Source organism: Dipteris shenzhenensis, chromosome 18 (assembly GCF_047967505.1).
Source record: "Dipteris shenzhenensis isolate YYH24624 ecotype China chromosome 18, Dip_SZ_1.0, whole genome shotgun sequence".
In the NCBI taxonomy this organism is placed as follows: domain Eukaryota; kingdom Viridiplantae; phylum Streptophyta; class Polypodiopsida; order Gleicheniales; family Dipteridaceae; genus Dipteris; species Dipteris shenzhenensis.
The window spans coordinates 41761240-41782246 of NC_141613.1; the positions used below are offsets into that span (position 1 = coordinate 41761240).

General features: G+C 44.5%; 1 protein-coding gene across 4 annotated transcripts in view; it reads right to left on the reverse strand.

Moving 5' to 3' along the window:
- Positions 1–3862: 3862 nt before the first annotated feature.
- Positions 3863–21007, reverse strand: part of LOC147891243 (protein NUCLEAR FUSION DEFECTIVE 4-like) — an 81280-nt gene continuing 64135 nt past the window's right edge. For 3 of the 4 annotated variants that reach the window (XM_087389646.1, XM_087389649.1, XM_087389650.1), the window contains 9 exons: positions 17349–17513; positions 17160–17210; positions 16736–16819; positions 16357–16646; positions 16171–16237; positions 13220–13305; positions 12605–12708; positions 4489–4618; positions 3863–4333 (listed from right to left, as the gene is read on the reverse strand). In XM_087389646.1, the coding sequence (XP_087245772.1) occupies positions 4057–4333; positions 4489–4618; positions 12605–12708; positions 13220–13305; positions 16171–16237; positions 16357–16646; positions 16736–16819; positions 17160–17210; positions 17349–17513 (1254 nt within the window). In that variant the 3' untranslated portion in view covers positions 3863–4056. The remainder of the gene's footprint in view (positions 4334–4488; positions 4619–12604; positions 12709–13219; positions 13306–16170; positions 16238–16356; positions 16647–16735; positions 16820–17159; positions 17211–17348; positions 17514–21007) is intronic. The other variant, XM_087389647.1, reaches the window with a different exon arrangement.

Here is a 21007-nt window from a genome sequence, read left to right on the forward strand (position 1 = left end):
CCTTCAATCCGACTATTAAGTGCATTTTCCTTGTCTTTAATACAACACCATTTTCTTGGAGCATTTGTGTGTGTTGTACTATATGTATGTAGCACAATGTGTCCAATGTCCACATACTTTAAAGATGCTCTTGCTAAAGACCTTTGGTATTTGGCCAACATGACGCGAACCAAGGGCCCGATTGAGAATCAAGAGCCAAGGATCATTCAAAATGATGTAAGAAACAAGATAGGAACCAATTCTCACCTCACCATTGAGAGGAAAGCATCACCATCATGTTTGGCAGAGGCAAGGCAAGAGATTCACACTGTTACACAGGATATTAGTGCCATGTTTATGTTATGGGTATGGGATCAGTAGTCAGCGATGCTCACTTATATAAACAGCCAAATGAGAAGACACTAAAAGGCATATATCAATTTGGGAAGGTTTATTCTCCCCACGAGGGCCATTGGCATGCTTCATGCTACGTTGCAATGTTATGTCAATTGGAATGTGCTAATCCTTGAGATACATATTCATATATCAATAAATATTACAGTGTCATTGCATATTCATGTATCAATAAATATTGTACTGCTATGTTGTACAATTGAAATATGCTAATCCATAGTGATACATACTCGTCCATCAATAAAGTCAAGTCATATACTATAGCATGTATTCCTAGCTAATTTGTATCAATCAGATAGCATATATTTACGTATCATCAATCACTTTTAGGACTATCTATCCCGGCACCAAAGTGAATCCTCCAAGTGAAAAAATTAGCTTCCCTAATAGTATCATCTTGAGAACTGTCATTTTAGGATCACAAGGATTTTGTTCATAGATTAATTAAAACAATCGTATAGTGACATGTGATGATGCCTTTGAGATACCTCAAAATCTCTAGCTTACGCAATTTTACTTTCCCTAAGAATTTGATCATTTTATATTAACTTCATTGGTTTGCAACCCAATTGGTCATAGGATATACCATATCGAAGGAGGGTTTGAATTCCATCCATGGAATTATAATACCTCCTTAAATTGTATCTTTGGCATCCTATACTTCCACAAGCCAATTGTTTTAATGCACCATTTAGGCTGTTTGCAATAACACAAAACAAACCTGTATAATCCATGGGTACACTAATACCGCATAAGGAGGGAGAATTCATGTGAAAAAGTGAAATAACCTTAACACAAGGGACTTACAAATCAGCCTCAAGCTAAGTGAAAATGTTTAAAACGACTACCTTTCTTTGAGTTCCATCAAAATACAGGATTATCCAAGAATGTTTGCAAAATCTCTCTTCCATTGATAAATAATTAGAAAGTAATGGAAACTCCATCCAATTAAGTCGATTTGGCAAGATTAGAATCAGTAGAGCCTCCATAGGTCATACTTTGGCCTTCACTTCCTTATCCCTCGGCTAATCCCATCCCGTCCTACCCTTGCACGCTGATGGGTCATAGATTTGCTCAGCTATCTTTGATAGGTCTATCTCAAAACATCCAGAGACATAAGTCAATTATGTCATCCTTCTTTCGGTTTACCATAATACATATGTGTTGATATCCTACATATGCCCGTTTTTCACTCAATAATACACTATTACCTCTCTCTGTAAACCTATGTTCTATTCATGTTTTCAATTACAAACGATGATTTTCCAAGCTTTGTAAGCCAACCCTCAGATTTTTGGTGCTCTACCTTATGGCTTTGAGAAATAATCATGGGTTGTACACCTTAAAAGTATACATATGCCAAGATAGGTCATGTCATGCACAAGAGAGATTTACTGCCTTGTCATGTTGCGGTAGAAACATTAGCTTTAGCATGACACATTCTTCTGTGTAAATGGTACGACCAAACGATCACACGACTCTTATTTTCCATGAATCACCCTGGTTTTGCAGGTTTTGAATCCCACAAGAATTGATTGTCTCCAATCTGCTTTTGAAATGGACCAAGCCTCATGTGTGCCTAGGACCGCCTATTTAAGGGGTATGATAGAGTCCAGTCGTGGTAAAGATTGCAAATACCTTTCAATGTTTCTTCCTACCCAAACTGCCGTTGGGTCCACAGAGCACCATCAATCACCATTTCATCTTCTGAGCTAGGGATTGCTAATCTTGTGTAAATTTTCCTCTTCCAAATTGTAAGTGGTGGCAAGTTATGGTGTGAAGTCATTGGGATAAAACAATCCATTTCGAGTGATGTGAAGATCGACTTCTATGACCTAGACGCCACTACTCATCACTGTTGTGTCCACACCTTTAACAACCACCAAAGTTGATATGGCAACAAGTACATTGCTAAAAAATCAACTATCACCCACGTGCCAATGTTGTAAAAGCGTAATTACCATTGCAGCCCCCTTAGAAGCTTGGCTTCTCCATCCCCTTCTTTTGTGGTGAGAGAGATAAAGGTCTCTAGAGAACTCTTGGTATGTAAATGTAGGAACTACAATTTCTACCTTGTATTCTATTGGAATAATGGGTCAGTATAGATGGACCCATAGATAAGGCTATTGATCGTCCCATAGATAGCCATTGTGGCTTCCAAGATGCCTCTCCTTTGGGCACATATAAAGGGGCCTAGCATCCCTTACTCCCAATACCACTACACCTCAAGAAGAGGAAGTGCATCAGAGGAGACAGCAGGAGCTCTATTGGTTGTTTGGGCTTCCATTTTGGGGCAGCATAAAATCGACACTGTGTGAGCGTCTTTCTCTCTTGAGTTCTCTTGTGCACGTCTTTGGACATAAATTACGCCCATGGCATCTACAAGCGCTCTGTGTTACAGCCTACAGCTCTTGAAGATGTCTCGCAGAGTTACGGTAGAGCACCCAAAACCTTCATGGGGACTACTTGTAGGCATTGATAGTACTTAGATTCGAAGTTCTGGGCATTTGATTTTGGTAGATCACTGCCACTACAATAGTTTTCTATGACAATGCGATTATTTCTCAAGAAAGGAGTTGAAACTTTGTATCTTTCGTTGCTTGCTTCTGTTGCTAATTCTCAAACTTCTTATGCCAATAGTTGCTTTGCATGTACGTCCATTATGTCACATGATGAGTCCTGCTGCTTCAAAGAAACCCTTGTGGTTTTTGGTATGAGACATTGTCTTCGATTTTCTGTTCTCACACTTATTCTCTGTCCTAGCATCCTGCTGCCTCAAAGAAACCCTAGCGGTTTTTTGTATGAGACATTGTCTTTGATTTTCTGTTCTAACACTTATCTCTGTCCTAGCATCCTGTTGGTCATCTGTGACATTGTGGCCAAATCCAACGCTTGACGGTTTCACAGCACCCACAAGCTTGTCATGATGCTGTTGCTGCTGTTTGTTGAACATGAAATATGGTGCAAAAGGACTATCCAACTCACCAAGGCCCTGTATGGCAACTACTCTTTGACATCATCCTCACCTGTGCCATGCAACAACACTGCAATTTCAACAGAGAAGAAATATTTTTTGTTACAATGAACTATAACGGAAGGAGTATCACACCATGCAATGTAATACATGTGCTGACACCATAACAAATTGTTGTAGGCTGACTCTGTGGCTACATGGAGAAAAAGATGAGTTAGAAAGATGCCGGATATGTTGTCCACTTCCCTTCCCTTTTGCCCCTCCTCACATATCCTGAACTGTTTCTGTTTCCATTGCTTAATTTTTAATCCTACGTACCGTCTTGTTACTCCTTTTTCCAATACAAGAGGACAAGAAACAGGAGCAAAGATCCTTGGAAGCTCTCAGGTATGGAACAAACAAATCTGTAGTTGTGGCAAGCTCCCATTCCAAAAGCAAAATGCAAAAGTGCTTATAATCACAATGCAACACAAAAGGGGACATGAGCGAGTAGAATAATTTTTAAATAGAATTGTAGAGACCTGCTGCATACAAAAAATAAGGCCAACTCTACAGTTATATGCCCACTAAGTTTTGAGTACGTTCCAGGCCATGCCATCCAGAGGTAAAGAATGAAAACCTCATTAAACCTAAACTTTGCATATGCTTTGCCAAAACCTCACCTGCAAATATAAATCCACCCCTATGACTTACAAATCAGAACCAGCTTGTCCTTGAGGTAACGGGACATGCCCAGTTCTGGAATAGATTTTCTTGGTACGATGTGCAAACCATATGCAAGCAACTACACCAACCAAACATACAGATGACAGAGAAAGCAATCCGTATTCAAAGCACTCTCTACCATAGCAAGTATTTCCCTCATCATGTTCATCGTGTTGCTGCTGATAGTACAAAGTCTCCTTATCATAAAGATATCCCAGCACCTTTGCAGACAAAAGGTATGATGCAATCATTGGTCCTAATCTGCATTAAGCATAAGCACATACAGCTTCAGCCAGAAACAAGGGAGTAGTCTTCCCATGAATTTAAAACTCCAAAAAGAGTTTCTTCTCATGAAATAAAAACTCCAAGAAGAGGGAGAAATACACAAGGATCAATAGAGAAGGGCAGAGGAGTACCCAATCAATTTGTAAAGAGTAGCTACTTGTCTTAACCCAAACACTTCCGAAATGATCGTAGGTGCTAGCGTCCAATAAGAACCATAGGCCAAACCAATCGCTGCAGATCCAATGAAGAGGAATGGAGTGGCTGTCAAACAAACACATACACCTTATATATAGATGACAATAGCTTAAACTCTGAAACAAAATGTGTTACATCATTCTACTAACAAGGCTTCCAACTATTTGTATCATCACAAATAATGTAGACCAAAGCAATACAAAGTCATACATAGAATGAGCGTAGCATAGAGAGTCATACATAGAATATCTCCCAGGAGAGTCGTCTCTTTTTCGGAAGACGAGCTAAGGGTCCTACACGATGACTCATGGTAGAGCACAGACACACTCATTGGTAGAGCCTTTGCCTCTCATTTGTCCAGGAGACAAGTGTAAGCTTGGTACCATGCAGTGCTCCATTTGAGTCAGCTCAAGGACATCAGGTTACTTGGCAAGGGCTTCTTCTAGCTAGATCATGATAGCCCAGAGGCTACCACTTCACTTATTGGGAGAGGAAGGTCGGTGGCATCCCACTCACAAGATTGTATAACTTGGGAAAGAGGTTTAAATTTAGAGAACAAGAGAACGAAATAAATCTTTGGGATGTGAAGGCTATGATTACAAACACAATATTTTGGAAAGGAGTGGAAGATGAAAGTTGTTGTGAGTCAACCTTTCATTTATGACATAGTATACACATGTAACCCAAAACCCCATGATTTGTACATGCATGTGCCATGTAGGAATTTGATAAGTATTGCATTGAACAAGGATATTTTAACTTTAACTATGTGAAGAAAATGGCCAAGGACATGCCATAAACAACTAATGGTATATAAATGGGTCAAGTTGTGAGAAGTTTCGACCTCTTGCAATAAAAATTCTTGCTCAAAAAGCCACCAATTCAAGTAGTGATTGTAATTGAAACACGTACAAATATATCCATGGTACCATCATACTCAAACTTTTGCAAATAAAAAAAGAAATCGATGTATGGGCATAACAGTGGCGGTCTCAAAACGGTCCGGCCAACCGTTTCTTCAAAAAAGTTATGAAGGACGGTGTGTCTAGTCCTGGTGCAAAAAATGTGTATCTATCTCCAGATGATACAAAAAAATGGCACAAAAAAATGGAGCAGAAGGGGGGAGATACAAATATATATATATACCTGTGGTGATCGTCAGAGGCCAATCATAGAGGGCCCGTCAAATGGGAGGTCGAAAAAACCCTGCGATGGATGATTGGCCTCTGACGTCATGCTGCCTAGTCGAGCTCGGTCGTCGGGGGCGGCGGGAGGCCCTATGTTGAAGAACGAGAGCGACGGTGACCCCGGTAGGGTGTGCTGAGAGCATAGAAGGGATGTCATGGACCCGGATGTGTGAGTCTGTCCGCTAGCGTAGCTCTCGTGGCTCTGGCTCTCGCTCACGTCGCGTCGTCGGCTAGACTGAGGAGAGGTATCCTGTGACTGGAAGAAATCAGTGATGGGTCGTTGAGTGTCCTCACGCTGTGTGGGCTGTGCATGCTGTCATGCCCGGAGGGATGCATCTCGGTGGCGGGTCATCTCATGTAAGAAAGCGGCTAGGCACCGCTGGTCCGAGAACTGCAGCATGCGTGTGAGGGGACCGAATCCGTCGCGGAATAGGCAGTGGTACCGGCCTCGGATGGCATAATAGATAGGGCATCTGAAAGCAAAGTGTTCCTCCAACTCGATCTCCTGCAGGTCGCAAAGTGGGCAGATGCGGTCCTCTCGTGGGATACCCTCTGCGCGTCCACTCTCGATCTGTAATCGGTGTGACGAAACCCTAAACTGGCCGAGTGAAATCCGAAGCGCATGCGGTAGATGAATCTGTGTATAGCCCGGGGGCGTGATGAAACCCTCCTGTGAGATCTGGAGGCAGTGTCGGCGATAGCAATCGAGCTTCACAAGAAGCTCGGGATGAAGAAACCGAGTCCTCTAGGTGTGAAGCTAGAGCAGGTCCTCTCAGATGATCTGGTTGACCTCCTGGTCAGTGGGGGAGAAAGGGAATGGTGGAGCGTCGAGGCTATACTGAAAAGGAGGCAACCGGTCCATGTCGAGGCCCAATCAGGTGAACCAACTGGAAAGGCGTCTATACCAACATCGCTGGTCCCCATCAGCGGATAAGGCCATAGAGGAGGATAGGGCTAGCCAAGGTAGGCGGAAGCGACCGTCGGAAGAGGAGCTGAAGTCCCTGACCCTGTGTAGATAAGTGATAGCCTGGAAGGCCGCATCAAGCTGTACTTGTGAGGCGCCGAATTCTGCTAAGATGATCTGATGAGGTACCGATGGTTTGTTGCGGATCATCCGAGCAAACATCAGAATCTGTAGGCGCTCGATGCGTGCCCACTCTGTGTCTGAAAGGTCGACCCCCCACCATGGGCTGCCGTACATACCTGCTGGGCGGACCAAGGAATAAAAAAGAAGAGACTTGGTCCGCGGGTCCTGAAAGTGAGAGTGGTAGCACTGTCGCTCCAGTCTGGCAAGAGCGGCATAGCCTCGACTTATCTTGGCCTGCATGGCCGGGCGCATCGTGAAGATCGGGCCTGAGAATACAATGCCCAGGTATGTATAAGAGTCGACTATCTCAACAGGGTCGCTGGCGAAGAGGAACTGCTCTCGGTGCATAGCGGGTCGGGAGGTGTTGAAGATCATGACCTTGGTTTTTCCAAGGTTGACCTTCAAGTCGTGGGTATCACAGAAGATCTGAAGTCCATCCAGGTGTCGCTGAAGACCAGAAGCAGAGGAGGATAGTAGTACTACATCGTCTGCGTATAAGAGAATCTGGATGACAGCCTTCGCAAGAGAGCAGCCTGCACCTCCGAGTGTCCTGATGGTGGTCTCGAGCTCGTCGATGTAGAGGCCAAATAGAGTCGGTGACAAGGGACATCCTTGTTTAACCCCTATAGTGCTCGTGATCTCTGTGGTCCAGCTGGTACCAATCCTGACCCGGCCCGTCACCCTCTCATAGAGAGCTACTACCACCCATATAACCTCCAAGTCGTAACCTAACTCCTGCAAGCGTCTGACAAGGCGGGCCCGAGAAACAGTGTCGAATGCCTTGCAGAAATCCACAAAGCAACAGTATACCCTCTATCTCCTGTGTCTGGCCTCCTCAATGATCCCTCGAAGTGTAAAAATGTGATCGTAAGTCGAGTGATCCGTCTTGAAACCGGTCTGTCCAGATGCCCTGAGGCCTCGTATCTCTGCGCGAGTGCTGACCTCACCATCTAACACTGATGCATAGATCTTGGACATAACATGTCCAATCATGATGGTCCTGTAATTCCCTGGATCCATGGGATCTCCTGCTTTGTGGATGGGTGTGATAGTGTTCAGGGTCCAGGCTCTGGGGAATCCGTGGCAGACAGCTTCATTGAACAACGTTGCCAGGATGGGGGCTAGAGTTTTGATACCATAGGCGACAAACTCTGTGCATAGGCCCTCATGATCCTTGGCTCGGCCATTGTGAAGCTTGTGCGCTGCGTGGGTGACTCCCTCGGTTGTGAAAAGGGTGCAAGATGTGGGGCGGGGGGTGGCGGAGAGGTCAGGAGGGGGCTGATCAGGGATATCATAGAGTGTGCGTGCGTAGGAGTGCCAGAGGGAAGTGTCTGTGAGGGGGGTAGGGGATCGGCATTCTAGAAATTTCCTCCAGAAATCCTTGGAGTTGCTACTGAACAGGATGTTTAGTAGCGTATCCTCACTCTGGCACAGGAAGGCTAGCTTCTTGCGACGGACTAGGCGGCGATATTCCCGAGTGAGGTGTGGGTCAGCCCTAGCATTTCGCTGGGTCGTGAGTCGGAGTGTGCGGCATAAGGCTTTACATTCGTCATCATACCAGCTATTGCAAGGGGTGGAGCCAACGGGTGGGGGGCGGGTAGACCGAGTAGTGTAAGGAAAGATGTGGCGGGCTGCATTGTGGAGAGAGTGGGTGATGAGGGCGGCTCGGTGATCTAGAGAGGGTATGGTGTCTATGTATCTGAGGAGAGAGGCTAGGTGGGCTGAGTAGTCAGGTGAGAGGTTATGATCAAAGTGTATATCATGATAAGTGGTGTAGTGCGGAGTGTGGCTGGAAGGGGCTCGAGGCGTAAGGAGATGAAAGAAAAGGTAAGTGTGGTCGGCTCCTGGGGGTAAGGGTGCGGTACGGAAGTCAGTGATCTGTGAGGCTAAAGCAGGAGATCCCAAAATGTAGTCGACGACACTAGCTCCTCCGCCATGTGGGAAACATGTGAAACCAGAGGAGGCAGGCCACCGATCTAGTCCATTGTAGATGACCAGATCATGTATACGTCCAAGATCCAAAAGAGCCTGCCCATATGCAGTAACGGGGGCTCGACTGTCGGCCGAGGAGCGGGGGAAGCCCGAGTCCTCTATGTCCATCTCAGGTAATAGGACCGGATCTGAGTGGAAATCCAGGAGGGATGTCTGATGTGTGCCTGTCTGTGCGTTGATATCCCCAACTAGGAGAGAGAGAGAGAGAGAGAGAGAGAGAGAGAGAGAGAGAGAGAGAGAGAGATGAACCTATGAATTGGATATGTCCCATATGTGGCAAGCATGGAGCAACAGGAAACTATGAGTTTCGAAGCTGGGCTAAGCCTACCCTATGTGCACATGTCCAATCGACAATGTCCATCTCCTCTAGCCATTCCTACCTCACCTCATACATGGTACTCGGACTGGTTTCGTATAGGGCATGAGCATCTTCGATATTATTTTCTCATTATGGTAAGCAACTGAATGGGCTGGTAAGCCATCAAGCCTTTGCCATTCTTTTGCTTGACTTTGAGGAATACGATAGGGTGGACTAGAGTTCTTAGAGGGAACCCTATGTTGCATGGGCTTCTTTCTCTTATCAGTTGATCTTGTGGGAGTTCCTCATTTCATTATTCAGCTCAAAGACAAGTTCTGAAGAGAATCCTCAATCAGAGTAGCAAAGGAGACATCTTTCACATCTATAGATCAGTTCGCCAAGGCTTCCGGCTTGCTTCCTTTATCTTTTCTATTGGAGCTCCATTACCTTGGAATTAGCCTCCAGAGCCCTTGTGGTGAATCAAATACTTATAGCATCTGCTTGGTATATCACTTCATGTTGGTGCTTCTCATGTTCTTGCATTGGGAAACTTAGAGGTTGGTACACGACTTCCTTTGGTCTAGATCAAATGTCGCACACAACACGTGGCCAAAGTGGCCCAGAGCACTCTCATCTTGCTCCCTATAGAGGTGGTGATTGGAGAACCACCACTAGTTGGATCCTCACGGATGCACATCAGACTTCCTTCATCCCCCCTCTTGGCAACGCTTCTCAAAGCTGGCACCAGGTCTGATCAACCCTCACTTGCATTCCTCCTGAGACTTAGGGAGAGAGGGATAGACAGCCCATCATGTGGAATGACATTTTTATTGATGACTGAGAGACATGCACTGGGAATTTTAGGGTGCATGCAATGGCCTCCACTGTGGAGAGAGGGCCTGCCTCCTGTGTGGGAGCATGGAGAGTCTGTAGGCAACTAACCTCCCTAAAGCATCACAATATCACTCAAGATTTGCAAGGCACTCGCAAAAGGCAGGAAGAGACAGTCTTGTATGAGGTTGCAGAGGATTGGAGACTTGTTAAAACTTTTAGAGCAAACACCCAATAAGGATGCTATAGCCTATGGTTTCAATCATGGGAGATGGTGGATAGACCACCCTCCTTCAGTTGTCAATGGGTCATCTATGGTGTCCCTAGCTTTATAGTGGATGCCCACTCCAGCACCTTCCATGGCATCCAAGAGAGTGGGAGTGGACTAATGCAACCGCTCCCTATATGCCACTCTTTATACTTCACACGATCACAGTGATTGGTTTCAACAATGGCAGACGGTGGATAGACCACCCTCCTTCACTCGTCAATGGGTCATCTATGGTGTCTATAGCTTTATTGTGGATGCCACTCCAGCACCCTCTATGGCATCCAGGAGAGTGGACGTGGAGTAATGCAGTCAGTCCCTACATGCCACTCTCTTTCTTTGACTATATAGCCAAGAATGCGAGACAAGACCAGCTTAGAGTTTACAGAGTATACCCAAAGTCTTTGGCGTCACTTTGCTCCTACAAACCTGCTTGTAGAAACAATTTTGGAGTTCCTATCAAAAGAGGTAGATTTACATGTTCTTCTAGCTATTCAAGCAAGGTGGACTCTTGATGAACACATCAAGATAGACTTTTGGAGCAAATCTCAGATGGGGATGCCTTTCATCCTTGGAGTTTGTTCAACATGTATTTGAGGATACAGAGGCCTAGAGACTCTTGCAGGGCATTGCAAATTCCTCAGGAGCATGACAAGAGGCACCTCTACATCACTTGGCGATCTGTGGCTTGGGCTCACACATTCTGGCCCACAGGTCTATAATAAGATAGCAAGTTCAGACAAGGCTTTTCTCATAGATAAGTCTAGATGCAGTGCCACCCTCCTTGCACATTCATCCCCCCACCCCCCAATAGACATAGCTTGAGAGATCATTGCCAGTCTCAGCACGTGGTAGAGTTGGAGATCACATGCACTAAAGCCCTGGATGGGAACCCAGACCTTTCACTCATCATGATCTCGCACAATATCATACACAGCCAGTTGGAGCAGAATCAAGGGTTCTTCACACACAATTGTGCCAAGAGAATGACTTTCATGAGATAGTGGGACCATGTTTTATTCTTCATACTGACAACCACAAGACCTTCATGGCACTTCACTCTCTCCAGATTGGCTATGCTATCCTCACTCCACATATACTTGATGTATTTGAGCGTCTTTACAAGATTTTATCATGACTTCATGTATTTTGGTCACACTTGATAGAAGTTCATTTTCTTGGCCCATCTCTCCCCCAGAAAAAGGGTGTTCCAACTTAGATCTCTCTAGACTCATCTTCCAATGTAGATTGAAAACATATCATATATAATGGTGTTACTGTCATCTATGTAGGTGCAAATTGCCATGGCTCAAACAAAGGACTCACATAAGAGTCATGGATCAAAGAAATTATCACTTCAATCTCTATACGCTCGCATCATATCTCGAAGTATTCAGCCATACAGGATTTGTATGGGATTGAAGCATATTAGATAACATCTTTACTTTTTAGGAGGCCACAGTGTTGGCACGGTTCTGCCAGAAGGATTTATTGGTTTTGCTTCTTGGTTTACTTATTTATTTATCTATTTGTTTTTCTGCTTCTTGATGTTAAGAAGGCCTATGATAGGGTGGATTGGGAGTTTCTTGAGGGGACTCTGGACAGGATGGGCTTCCCCAAACAGTGGATAGCAAGGGTGTCAGCACTCACTCCTCGGCACATAGCCAAGTTTAGTAGGGGGAGCGTGAGGGGCCAGATTTCGTATAGCCCGATCAGTGAAACTGGGATGTCTCTTGCCCCCTCTTCTTTTTCTATTTATTGCAGAGACTATGAGCAGGTTTCTGAGAGACAGAGGCATAGGTATTCGTGGCACCACGATGCCCATTGCAGCTTTGGAAGAGCTTCTTGATGCGTACTTTGCAGATGATACAGAAGTGTATCTTGATGGAGGGGTACACAACTTCAGGGCATTCATTTCAGCCATGGAGGTGTTTTGCCTTGCTTCGGGATCCCTTATCAACTTTCAGAAGTCCTATGGAGTTTGGATCAGATAGGCCTTCTCATGCATGTAGGGACAGGGCATTTTGCCAAATAACAGTGAGCCTTTCCCTCCCCGTAGAAGCATGCAGCATTTCTTCAATTAAGGCAGCAACAAAAGACATCTATATGGATGGGATGGAAGGATCAATTCCCCTTGTTTCTCTCTGTCTCGACACTTGTCCTTAAGGGGGTTCCCCTTTCTTTTCTAATAGGCTCTTTCTTTCATCAAAAGAAGAACCATCTATATTAAACGAATTTCTTTCACAATCATGCAAAAATCATCCTAATACGCCAGCAGAAGGTACAGATATCCAAAATGGAAGCAAGTAAACAACAATTGCATGAGAACATGTCTATATTGAGACCCCGTCTTAGAGTTTTGTAGAACTGTGAGCTTCTCTGAACGTACCTCCAGTAGATAGGAGGAGGCAGCAGAGGCACATAACTATTTGAGAAATAAGCAGGCAGATAGGCCTTGAATAACCAGCGCTCATCATAAGATCTGACCCATACCTGTATCAAATCCATACCGCATCTTAGATGATTAAACAAGGCTTCAAAAGCAGTGTGTATCACATTACCAAAATCCAGAGCTGCAGCTTTCATGATTGTGTCCTACAAATCTCCCTTCAGCACGGTTTTCTGATAACCTGGATGAGCTTCAAATGCTATTATCATTTTCTGTTGTGTTTGAATATGTCACTGTCCATTGTCATTTCATTTCATTGTACTTGAGGTTTCCACACTCCATTGTTATCTTTACATGTGCATATGGAAAATATACTTTTCTTCTTTGAACAACTGAAATCTGAACACTCTTTAGCTTTTCCGGGTTAAAACTTCCAAATTTTTGTTTCTTGCTGCTCCCTCAATTCTCTGCCATGACATCTGTTGGGAGAAGTGCTGGACAAATATACCCCTTTTTAAAGTCTTCATGTGGATCAAATGCAGCAAAGTAAGACAAGGAAGCTGAAAACAGATAGACATATGACTCTGCAAAACAGGGTCGTGGAAGAAAAAATACCCTGACACAAGACGACCAAAGCAGCTCCATATGCTGATAATGCCAACGAAAGCATCTACCGCATTGCTTCTTACTGCCTTACCAATCTGCAAAAGAACCAGGCTTAATATATCAGGTACAACTGTCAGGCAACTGTCATGCAAACATTTTAATAATGGAACTATACGCCCCCCTCCCCCCAAATCCCCCTGCCCCTCTTGAGAACTTGTCTTTGATACCCATTAAGCTCTTGTATCCCAGGAGATACATTAGAGATAATTCCAGGCCTTGAGAATGGGAGGAGCATGTCTACCTAGAAGCATCGGAGAACATGCTCAAACTTCTCTGTGAAAGACTGCAGTTTCGATCCCAAGATAGTCATTCACAAAACTAGAAACTATGAACTCTATCACACATAGCAGGGCTAGGTAATATGATATCCCCACCAGTATCCTCAAGATGCCAAGAACCTTCAAAAGAAGTTAAAATCAAGGTACACCCACCCAATCCTTTGAAGCATTTTTAAAAATATAGTCATTAATATACTCATGGTGGAGGATGTGGGCCACCATGCTGGTTTGAATTACATGCAGGACATACATAATGGATTTATTTATTAACGTTGTTGTAAAATTTAAAGTTTCTAGTATAGGAAATTTGAAGGAACATACATAAGTCAGAAGTTTTTATTACCCTTGAGAACATACATGATATGCACAATTTTAATCTAATTACTCTTGTGAGGTAGGGAGGATGCAAAAGCTCCCCCGAAATCCAAGGCAACAGTATGATAAAGGTTGGACCATCTATTTCCAACTGCAGTCATAACTGGATTGTAGACCATTCTATTACCCCTTGAGAACATACATGATATGGGCAACTTTAATATCATTACTCTTGTGAGGTAGGGAGGATGCAAAACCCCCCCAAAATCCAAGGCAACATTACAATAAAGGTTGGACCACCTATTTCCAAACACTGCAGTGGTGACTGGATTGTAGACCATTCTATAAACACATGGTCTCATGCAGACATATCTACATACCCACATATATGAGCGATCAACTGCACAGAAGTCTACCTACTGACTTCCGTTGGAACTCGGACAGACCGGTAATGATAAACGCGGAAGGAGAAGGATATTAAAAAGTAGGCCACATTATCTTCATTTAAGATCAAATAATCCACTCGTAGTTTCTTCCAAACATACAGTTCAATGGAAAAAAACTTAGAAAGCATCTACTGATAGCTTTGTTACTCTGGTGGACAAAGGCCTGCTTATTGCATGCATCAAATTTGCTCGCAACAAACCACTAGCTGCTTCTTTCTAACTAAACCCTTGACTTACATAGGTGTAGAACTCTAAACGATACTTGGAAAGTTATGGGACATTTGCGCATTGTATTCAATACATTGGGTCAATGCATTTAATTATATACAACATCAGAAATTTTGGTGCCATTAGCCTGTATCTTCATATATACTCTAAGGAAAATAGTTTTTACCGTAATATCTAGAGAAAGACATTCTGCCCCCTCCTACTCTGCATCCCATGGAGCTGCTATTTCTTCTCAGAATTATCATGCGCAATTGAATTAAGGTTGCTCCAGATTGGGTGACCTCTTCTCTTAAGAGCCGGTAGCGTTTTCAGCATATCCAAGCCTTCTTTTCAGCATAACCCAAGCGTGATGTGGACATTGGATTTTAAAAGACATTTCCTGAACAAATGGTGCTTGCTGCAGGAGAAGGGAGTACAAGAGTACAGCCTCTAAAGACAGGTTGATTGAATGGCTGCGCCATTTGCAAGACTTAGGTTTTTTCGCCCCCAAAGATAGTTTCTGCATATACATGACAGAGGATATCAGAGTACAAATTGGAAACTCTTCTAGTAAGCCCATTAGGGCCTGTTATAATCATTCATATCAATTAAATCATGTGGAATGATGAGTATAAAAGTAGGCAGAAAAGGATACATACTTTGATTTAAATAAGACATTTAGCAAAGGCTTATGTTTGAAAGGGTCCACATGAACGATCTAGGTTAGAATGGTCTCATGATGGACCTTGCAAGGCAACAAAGGGGCAATAATTCCAATTAGACTAGTATTCCAACGGGTAAGAACAAAGACAACAAGAAGCAGCCACTCCATGGCCTGGCTGGCTATAAGGCCCCCCTCCACTCTTGACACTATTGACACTGATCCAGAACCTGGCAGCTTGGCCATGACCACATTAAGGTAAAGCCTCCCCTCATTATTATTGACATGGTTCCATGATCTTGTTAACAGTGCTTCATGACTTGGCTTCTTGACCACAACTAATGACTATGGCCTAGGCCCTCCACTACTTGAAGGCATTATTGGTGCTGGCTTGACCTGTGGCTTTACAGGAAGCGGTGGCTTCCTGGCACTACCCGTGCTTTGAGCGACCTAGACACGCAGCCTAAGGCCTCACATAGGGTTAGGTTTGAGCCATGTTCCTCCATTTGGAAGAGAGAATACTTCCCATTAGCCTGTGTTGGGAGACTGTCAATATGGGCCTCACTAACTAGCATGCTCATGATCATCTTTATGGCATGCATATCACCCTTTGTATGCTTCCTAATATTAGACTTGACATTCCAAAAGCAATCCCATATTAGAGAGAATTTTGCATGCCCCTTCATGAAAGAAAACAAGGGAGTCTCAATATACTGCAACCCACCCAACACCTCTCACCCAACATGGTCTGTGAGAAGTACAAGCCTCGAACTCATTCCCTACTTTTCAAATTATATGTCATTCCCTACATGGTCTGTGAGAAGTACAAGCCTTGAACTCATTCCCTACTTTTCAAATTATATGTCCCAACTCATCATCATCCAGTGCACTGTCAAGATTAGATCTAAGGGCTGTCAGCATTGCAATGATGTACTATTTTTTCAATCATGAATTGTTTTGACCTAAAGCTGAAGAATACTGATTGCAAATAACCTGTGCAAAATTATTTATGATTGCCAATCCTGAGCCTGCTCCACTGGAAACCACAAGAGTGATCAGCCTGCACATGGTAATCAACAGCATTGTCAATGTTCAAAAATCACAATTCCATCCATGCATCTTTGAACTTTTTACATACATGCTTTTCCCACAAGTATTATAAAAATGGCATGCACTCACCAGAAATCAATGCCTAGAAGGCTCTCTCTTAAAGATGGGTAAGGAAAGTTTGCATCATCTGCAATTATTTGTTCAGAAAACCCTCCTTCCCTGTCATCTTCTAGGACCTGACTTGAATGTCCCATAGATGGGCTTTGCATGGTATTTAAAATAGTGACCTTCTCATCCATGCCTGGCTCTTCATCAGAATCTGTCGTAAGGACAGTTTTGTGCTTAAAATCCAATGCACTTGGTATCGGCACAGTCATGCCAAAAGCACCTTGAAGACGATCGAAGGGCTTGTACAGTACCTTTCGATTGGGGACCAACTTTTGTCAGATTCTACTTGAAGAATATGCACCGACACATGAAGAACATTTGCCAAGGATGTAAAACTTACAGGAACCACCAGCATCATCCCTACAAGTAGAAGCATCAATGCTGCAAAGAACATCTCAGTCGTGTGGTTAAGGTCAAAGACTTCCTGGAAACACTCATAAACCTTAGTAATTAGCACAACTAGCACATCAGTTCAGGATGAAACAGCCTTCACAGCAGATTGCACTAAATTTTGCTATAAGAGCACACTACCGGAATACAGCTGCCACTAAAATGAGAGGAGGTCCCAAAATGACATGTGAAGAATGAGCAAGGCAGCATGATAGACATTTGGCAATGACCAGGATAGTTTTTCCTATAGAAGTCATCCCTAAGTAGAAAGATAGCAATGGATGGCATAGAGATCACCCAAAATTCAAGAGCTCTTGAAAAAACCTAGCAGTTATATTATATTATATGTTTGACTTGGTAAGATCACTAATCACCTCCAGGGTCATTGATCCCATAAGAAAGACGCCAAGCAGTACAACAAAAGCCTGGAAAATCGATGCAAATAAACATCTCTCAGTTGAAGTACAAATGCCAAGCCAAAACTTGTGTTGACCATCAAATCCAGGCACAAACTCATCCAATAAAGAAGAATTGAAGCCCAAAAGAAAGACCAAAACACTCACAGAAACCATTTTAAAGCGCTGGGAGGTATCAGATTCATCAGTGTCTTCTTCATAAACCGAATAAGGTCTGATGAGGAAGGCTAGACTACAGTACACTATACTCGGCACAAAAGTGATGAGAAATAGGAAGTTTACAACTTTTGAATCCAAAAATGCATCATATACCTGCAGCAAGACATAGTCTGTTAGGTCCAAAACACAAAAACCTGATCAGTAATGAAAAGGGAGAAATTGCAAGGAAATATCACAGCCCCCCATCCACTTTCTACACAACAAAAAGGCTTGACAACTGTGTGATTAATCCTAGAAGCACAAGTTTATTGGAAAGAAGAAGACCATCGAACCTGTCCTACGCTAGCTTGTTCCTTGCTGCTACACAACATTTGAACGGCCAAGTCATTCTTCCAAACAGAAGAGTGACTTTGGGACTCGCACTCACTTAAGATGAGCACATGTTCTGCTGGTAGTCCATGCCGACATTCAAGAGCATATCCACGTCGAGCAGAGAAATCCCAAAAAGAGAGGAAGATATAGGGCATCCACATTTTACTATAATATTACTGGAGACCTTGCTTTCCTTTCACCAGCAGTAGCTCAAATGCAATTCATTCCATCTCCTCTATGCTGTTGAAGTTGGATCAAGAAATCTTCCGATTCAGATTCCTTCCAGATATTCCACAGGACAGTAAAATATGTTCTGCATCGGCTTACCCAACCTGACTGGTCAGGCCAACCTGGGTCGGGTCAGACCGACCTGCTGGTCAGGTTAATTGGCCAGCCCCTTAAAGGCCGACCAGGGTGGCTGGGGGGCTATAAATATGTCCCCCTTCCACACTCTTGAGGTGTCTCACACTGGAGGTCACTTGGAGCATTTCTTCTCACCAGCCCCCTTTGCTGAGGTTGTATTCCTAGATCTATACAGTTGCGGATGACCAAAAAGTATGCCCTGTGAGAAGCTTACCCGACTTGAACAATCCCTGACATCCAATTTGTGTTCCTGAATCATGAGAATATCAATGGGGCTCCCAGTAACACCTTGATGAAGTTGGGAACGTTCCAACTAACAATCCTCATCGACGAGAGGAAGAGGTCGGATGAAAAACCCTACCCGACCTGGTGGCAGAGATACCCCTCTCTCGAGAAAGAATCCTCCTATCAAGAGGAGGGAAGTCAACTGAAGAAAGCACTCCCACACCTGCAAAAGGGGAAGCTCTATCCACAGTGATCTGAACAAGGTGCTCCCCAAGAGTAGAGGGTACAAACTTTTCCTCTAACTCAAACTATGCCATGTCTACTAGAACTGCAAAAGAATTCCTAAATGAGGCAACCAGCGCAGGTGTGCGGAGGATCCCTGCTGATGATGGAGTAGAAGCTATAACCCCCTTGCCTCTGTCAAGAGGTTAAGAAGGTAAAGCAAACGGGAAAGACGACTCCTGACGGGCCTCGGCCAAATAAATGTCACTGGAATGGATTACGGCCCAGGTTTCGGCAATGAGTTGCTCCAAAGATGGAAGCTCCTTCACAGGAGCATCTGAGGGGACAAGAGCAACCTCATCCGCACAAGGAACTAGGATAGGAATATCTCCTGCCTGTAAGGGAGGGTCCATGGTGCCGTGAGAAGCCTTCTGAGGTGGAACTGGCTCCGCAACTTTGACTGGCACCCAATGGAGGACAACAGGAACGGGTTTCGGCAATGAGTTGCTCCAAAGATGTAAGCTCCTTCACAGGAGCATTTGAGGGAACAAGAGCAACCTCATTTGCACAAGGAACTAGGACAAGAATATCTCCTGCTTGTAAGGAAGGGTCCGTGGTGCCGTGAGAAGCCTCCTAAGATGGAACTGCCTCGGCAACTCTGACTGGCACCCAACGAGGAACGACAGGAACAAAACATGTTGATGGTCATGTTTGGGCTGTAGAAGCAGGTCCAAGACGAGATACTGATGGTCTTGGACAAGAGATGGAAGATCCAGCAACACGAGAAGTGGCAGGACGTGCAATAGATCGTGAAGAGGTCCAACCAAGGTGGTGCTAAGAGGCGCAACACCCGTGGATCTTTTATGCCATTTCTTTTTTCTCTTCCTTGGGCAAGTTCTGCAGATCCTACACTAATCCTGTCTCCCAATGATCTTAACTCTCTGCCTGAAGAATGAGCCATCTGGACGATGGTGCATGATGTGGTTGTCCGTAATGTTAGGGTCAGAGAAAACGACCCTAACACGTGGTACCCCGTCCGTCCCGACTACCTTTGCTACCGAAGAAGGCATCCCAGGAAGGGGGGGATCTCGGTGACTATCTCGAAAGCGGCTCCAATGGACGATAAGAGTGGATGGTACACCTGAGGGAGGCCGGGGAATCTGAGGAAAAGTGAAAACGTCCGGCCATCCTCCTCCACAAGGTCAAAACCCAGTGAGAAGGGTGTCAAGAAAATCCTCCTAGAGCTCAGTGCCAAAGGACTAGCCTAGAGCAATGTGCCTGCTGCATCCGGGGAATAAAAATTAACTTGAAAGAAACCTCGACTAAGCAAACGATTATCTGTGAGATGCCTTGGGAGGTCTCCAGGTAGAGCAGCAAGCATCCAGTCTCTGGCCTGTAACCTCGAAGGGTGAGACTCATGGATGCAAGCAAAGAGTGATGTCGAGCACTTCTGCTCTGTATCTTTTTTGAGATGCTACAACTCGTCTTTTGAGAATGTGATGGTTTTCGCGGCCGGAGGAAGCGGACAAGTATTGGCTGAAGGGAGAGCCATCGTCAATCATGGTGGAAAGGCCGACTTGAACACTGTTGAGCTCCGTCTGACTAAAAAGTTGCTTGGGAAGAGGGTGAAGGCAGAGGAGAGTCCGAGAGAGAAGTGAGAGTGCTCTCAACAGAAGCAAGAACGGAAGAAGGAGAGAGAGAGAGACAGAGAGCCACACAAGTTTTGGTGGGTGCAGAACCACCCTAATCTTCTTTTTCATTCATTTATATATGTGTTTGAGTATTGTACATAACCGGGGTAAAGGCACAGTGACCTTTAACCCCCACAACCTCCCACTTAAAGGACAATGTGCCTTTAAGGGAGAACAACCAGTGAGCATACTATCCAATGCCCATCAATATACTACAATACTCAAACCGCTGACTAGGTAGACTCTTCGTCAGCATATCTGCAGGGTTATCATCTCTATGAACCTTGACAAGCTCTATGCGCTTGTCCTCAAGTACCTCCCTCATGAAATGGTACCTGACCTTAATGTGTTTGGTCTTTGCATGAAAGACCGGATTCCGTGCTAGCTGAATAGCACTCATGGAATCACTATGCAATATCGGTACACCTCTATGAATCCACAAATCTCCCACTAGCCGATCAAGCCATATAGCCTCCTTGCAACCCTCTGTGGCTGCAACATACTCAGCCTCTGTGGTAGACAAAGCAACGCACTTCTGTGCGCGAGACATCCACGACACTGCACCACCTGCAAAGGTGAACACATAACCAGAAGTGGATCTCCTACTATCCACATGCCCTGCATAGTCTGAATCTGTGTACCCAAGTACACGCATGTCTCCTTTACCAAAGCAGATGCACATCTCCTTGGTACCCTTCATGTACCTCATGATGCACTTAACTGCCTCCCAATGCCTCTTTCCTGGATTAGCCATATACCGGCTAACAACTCCCA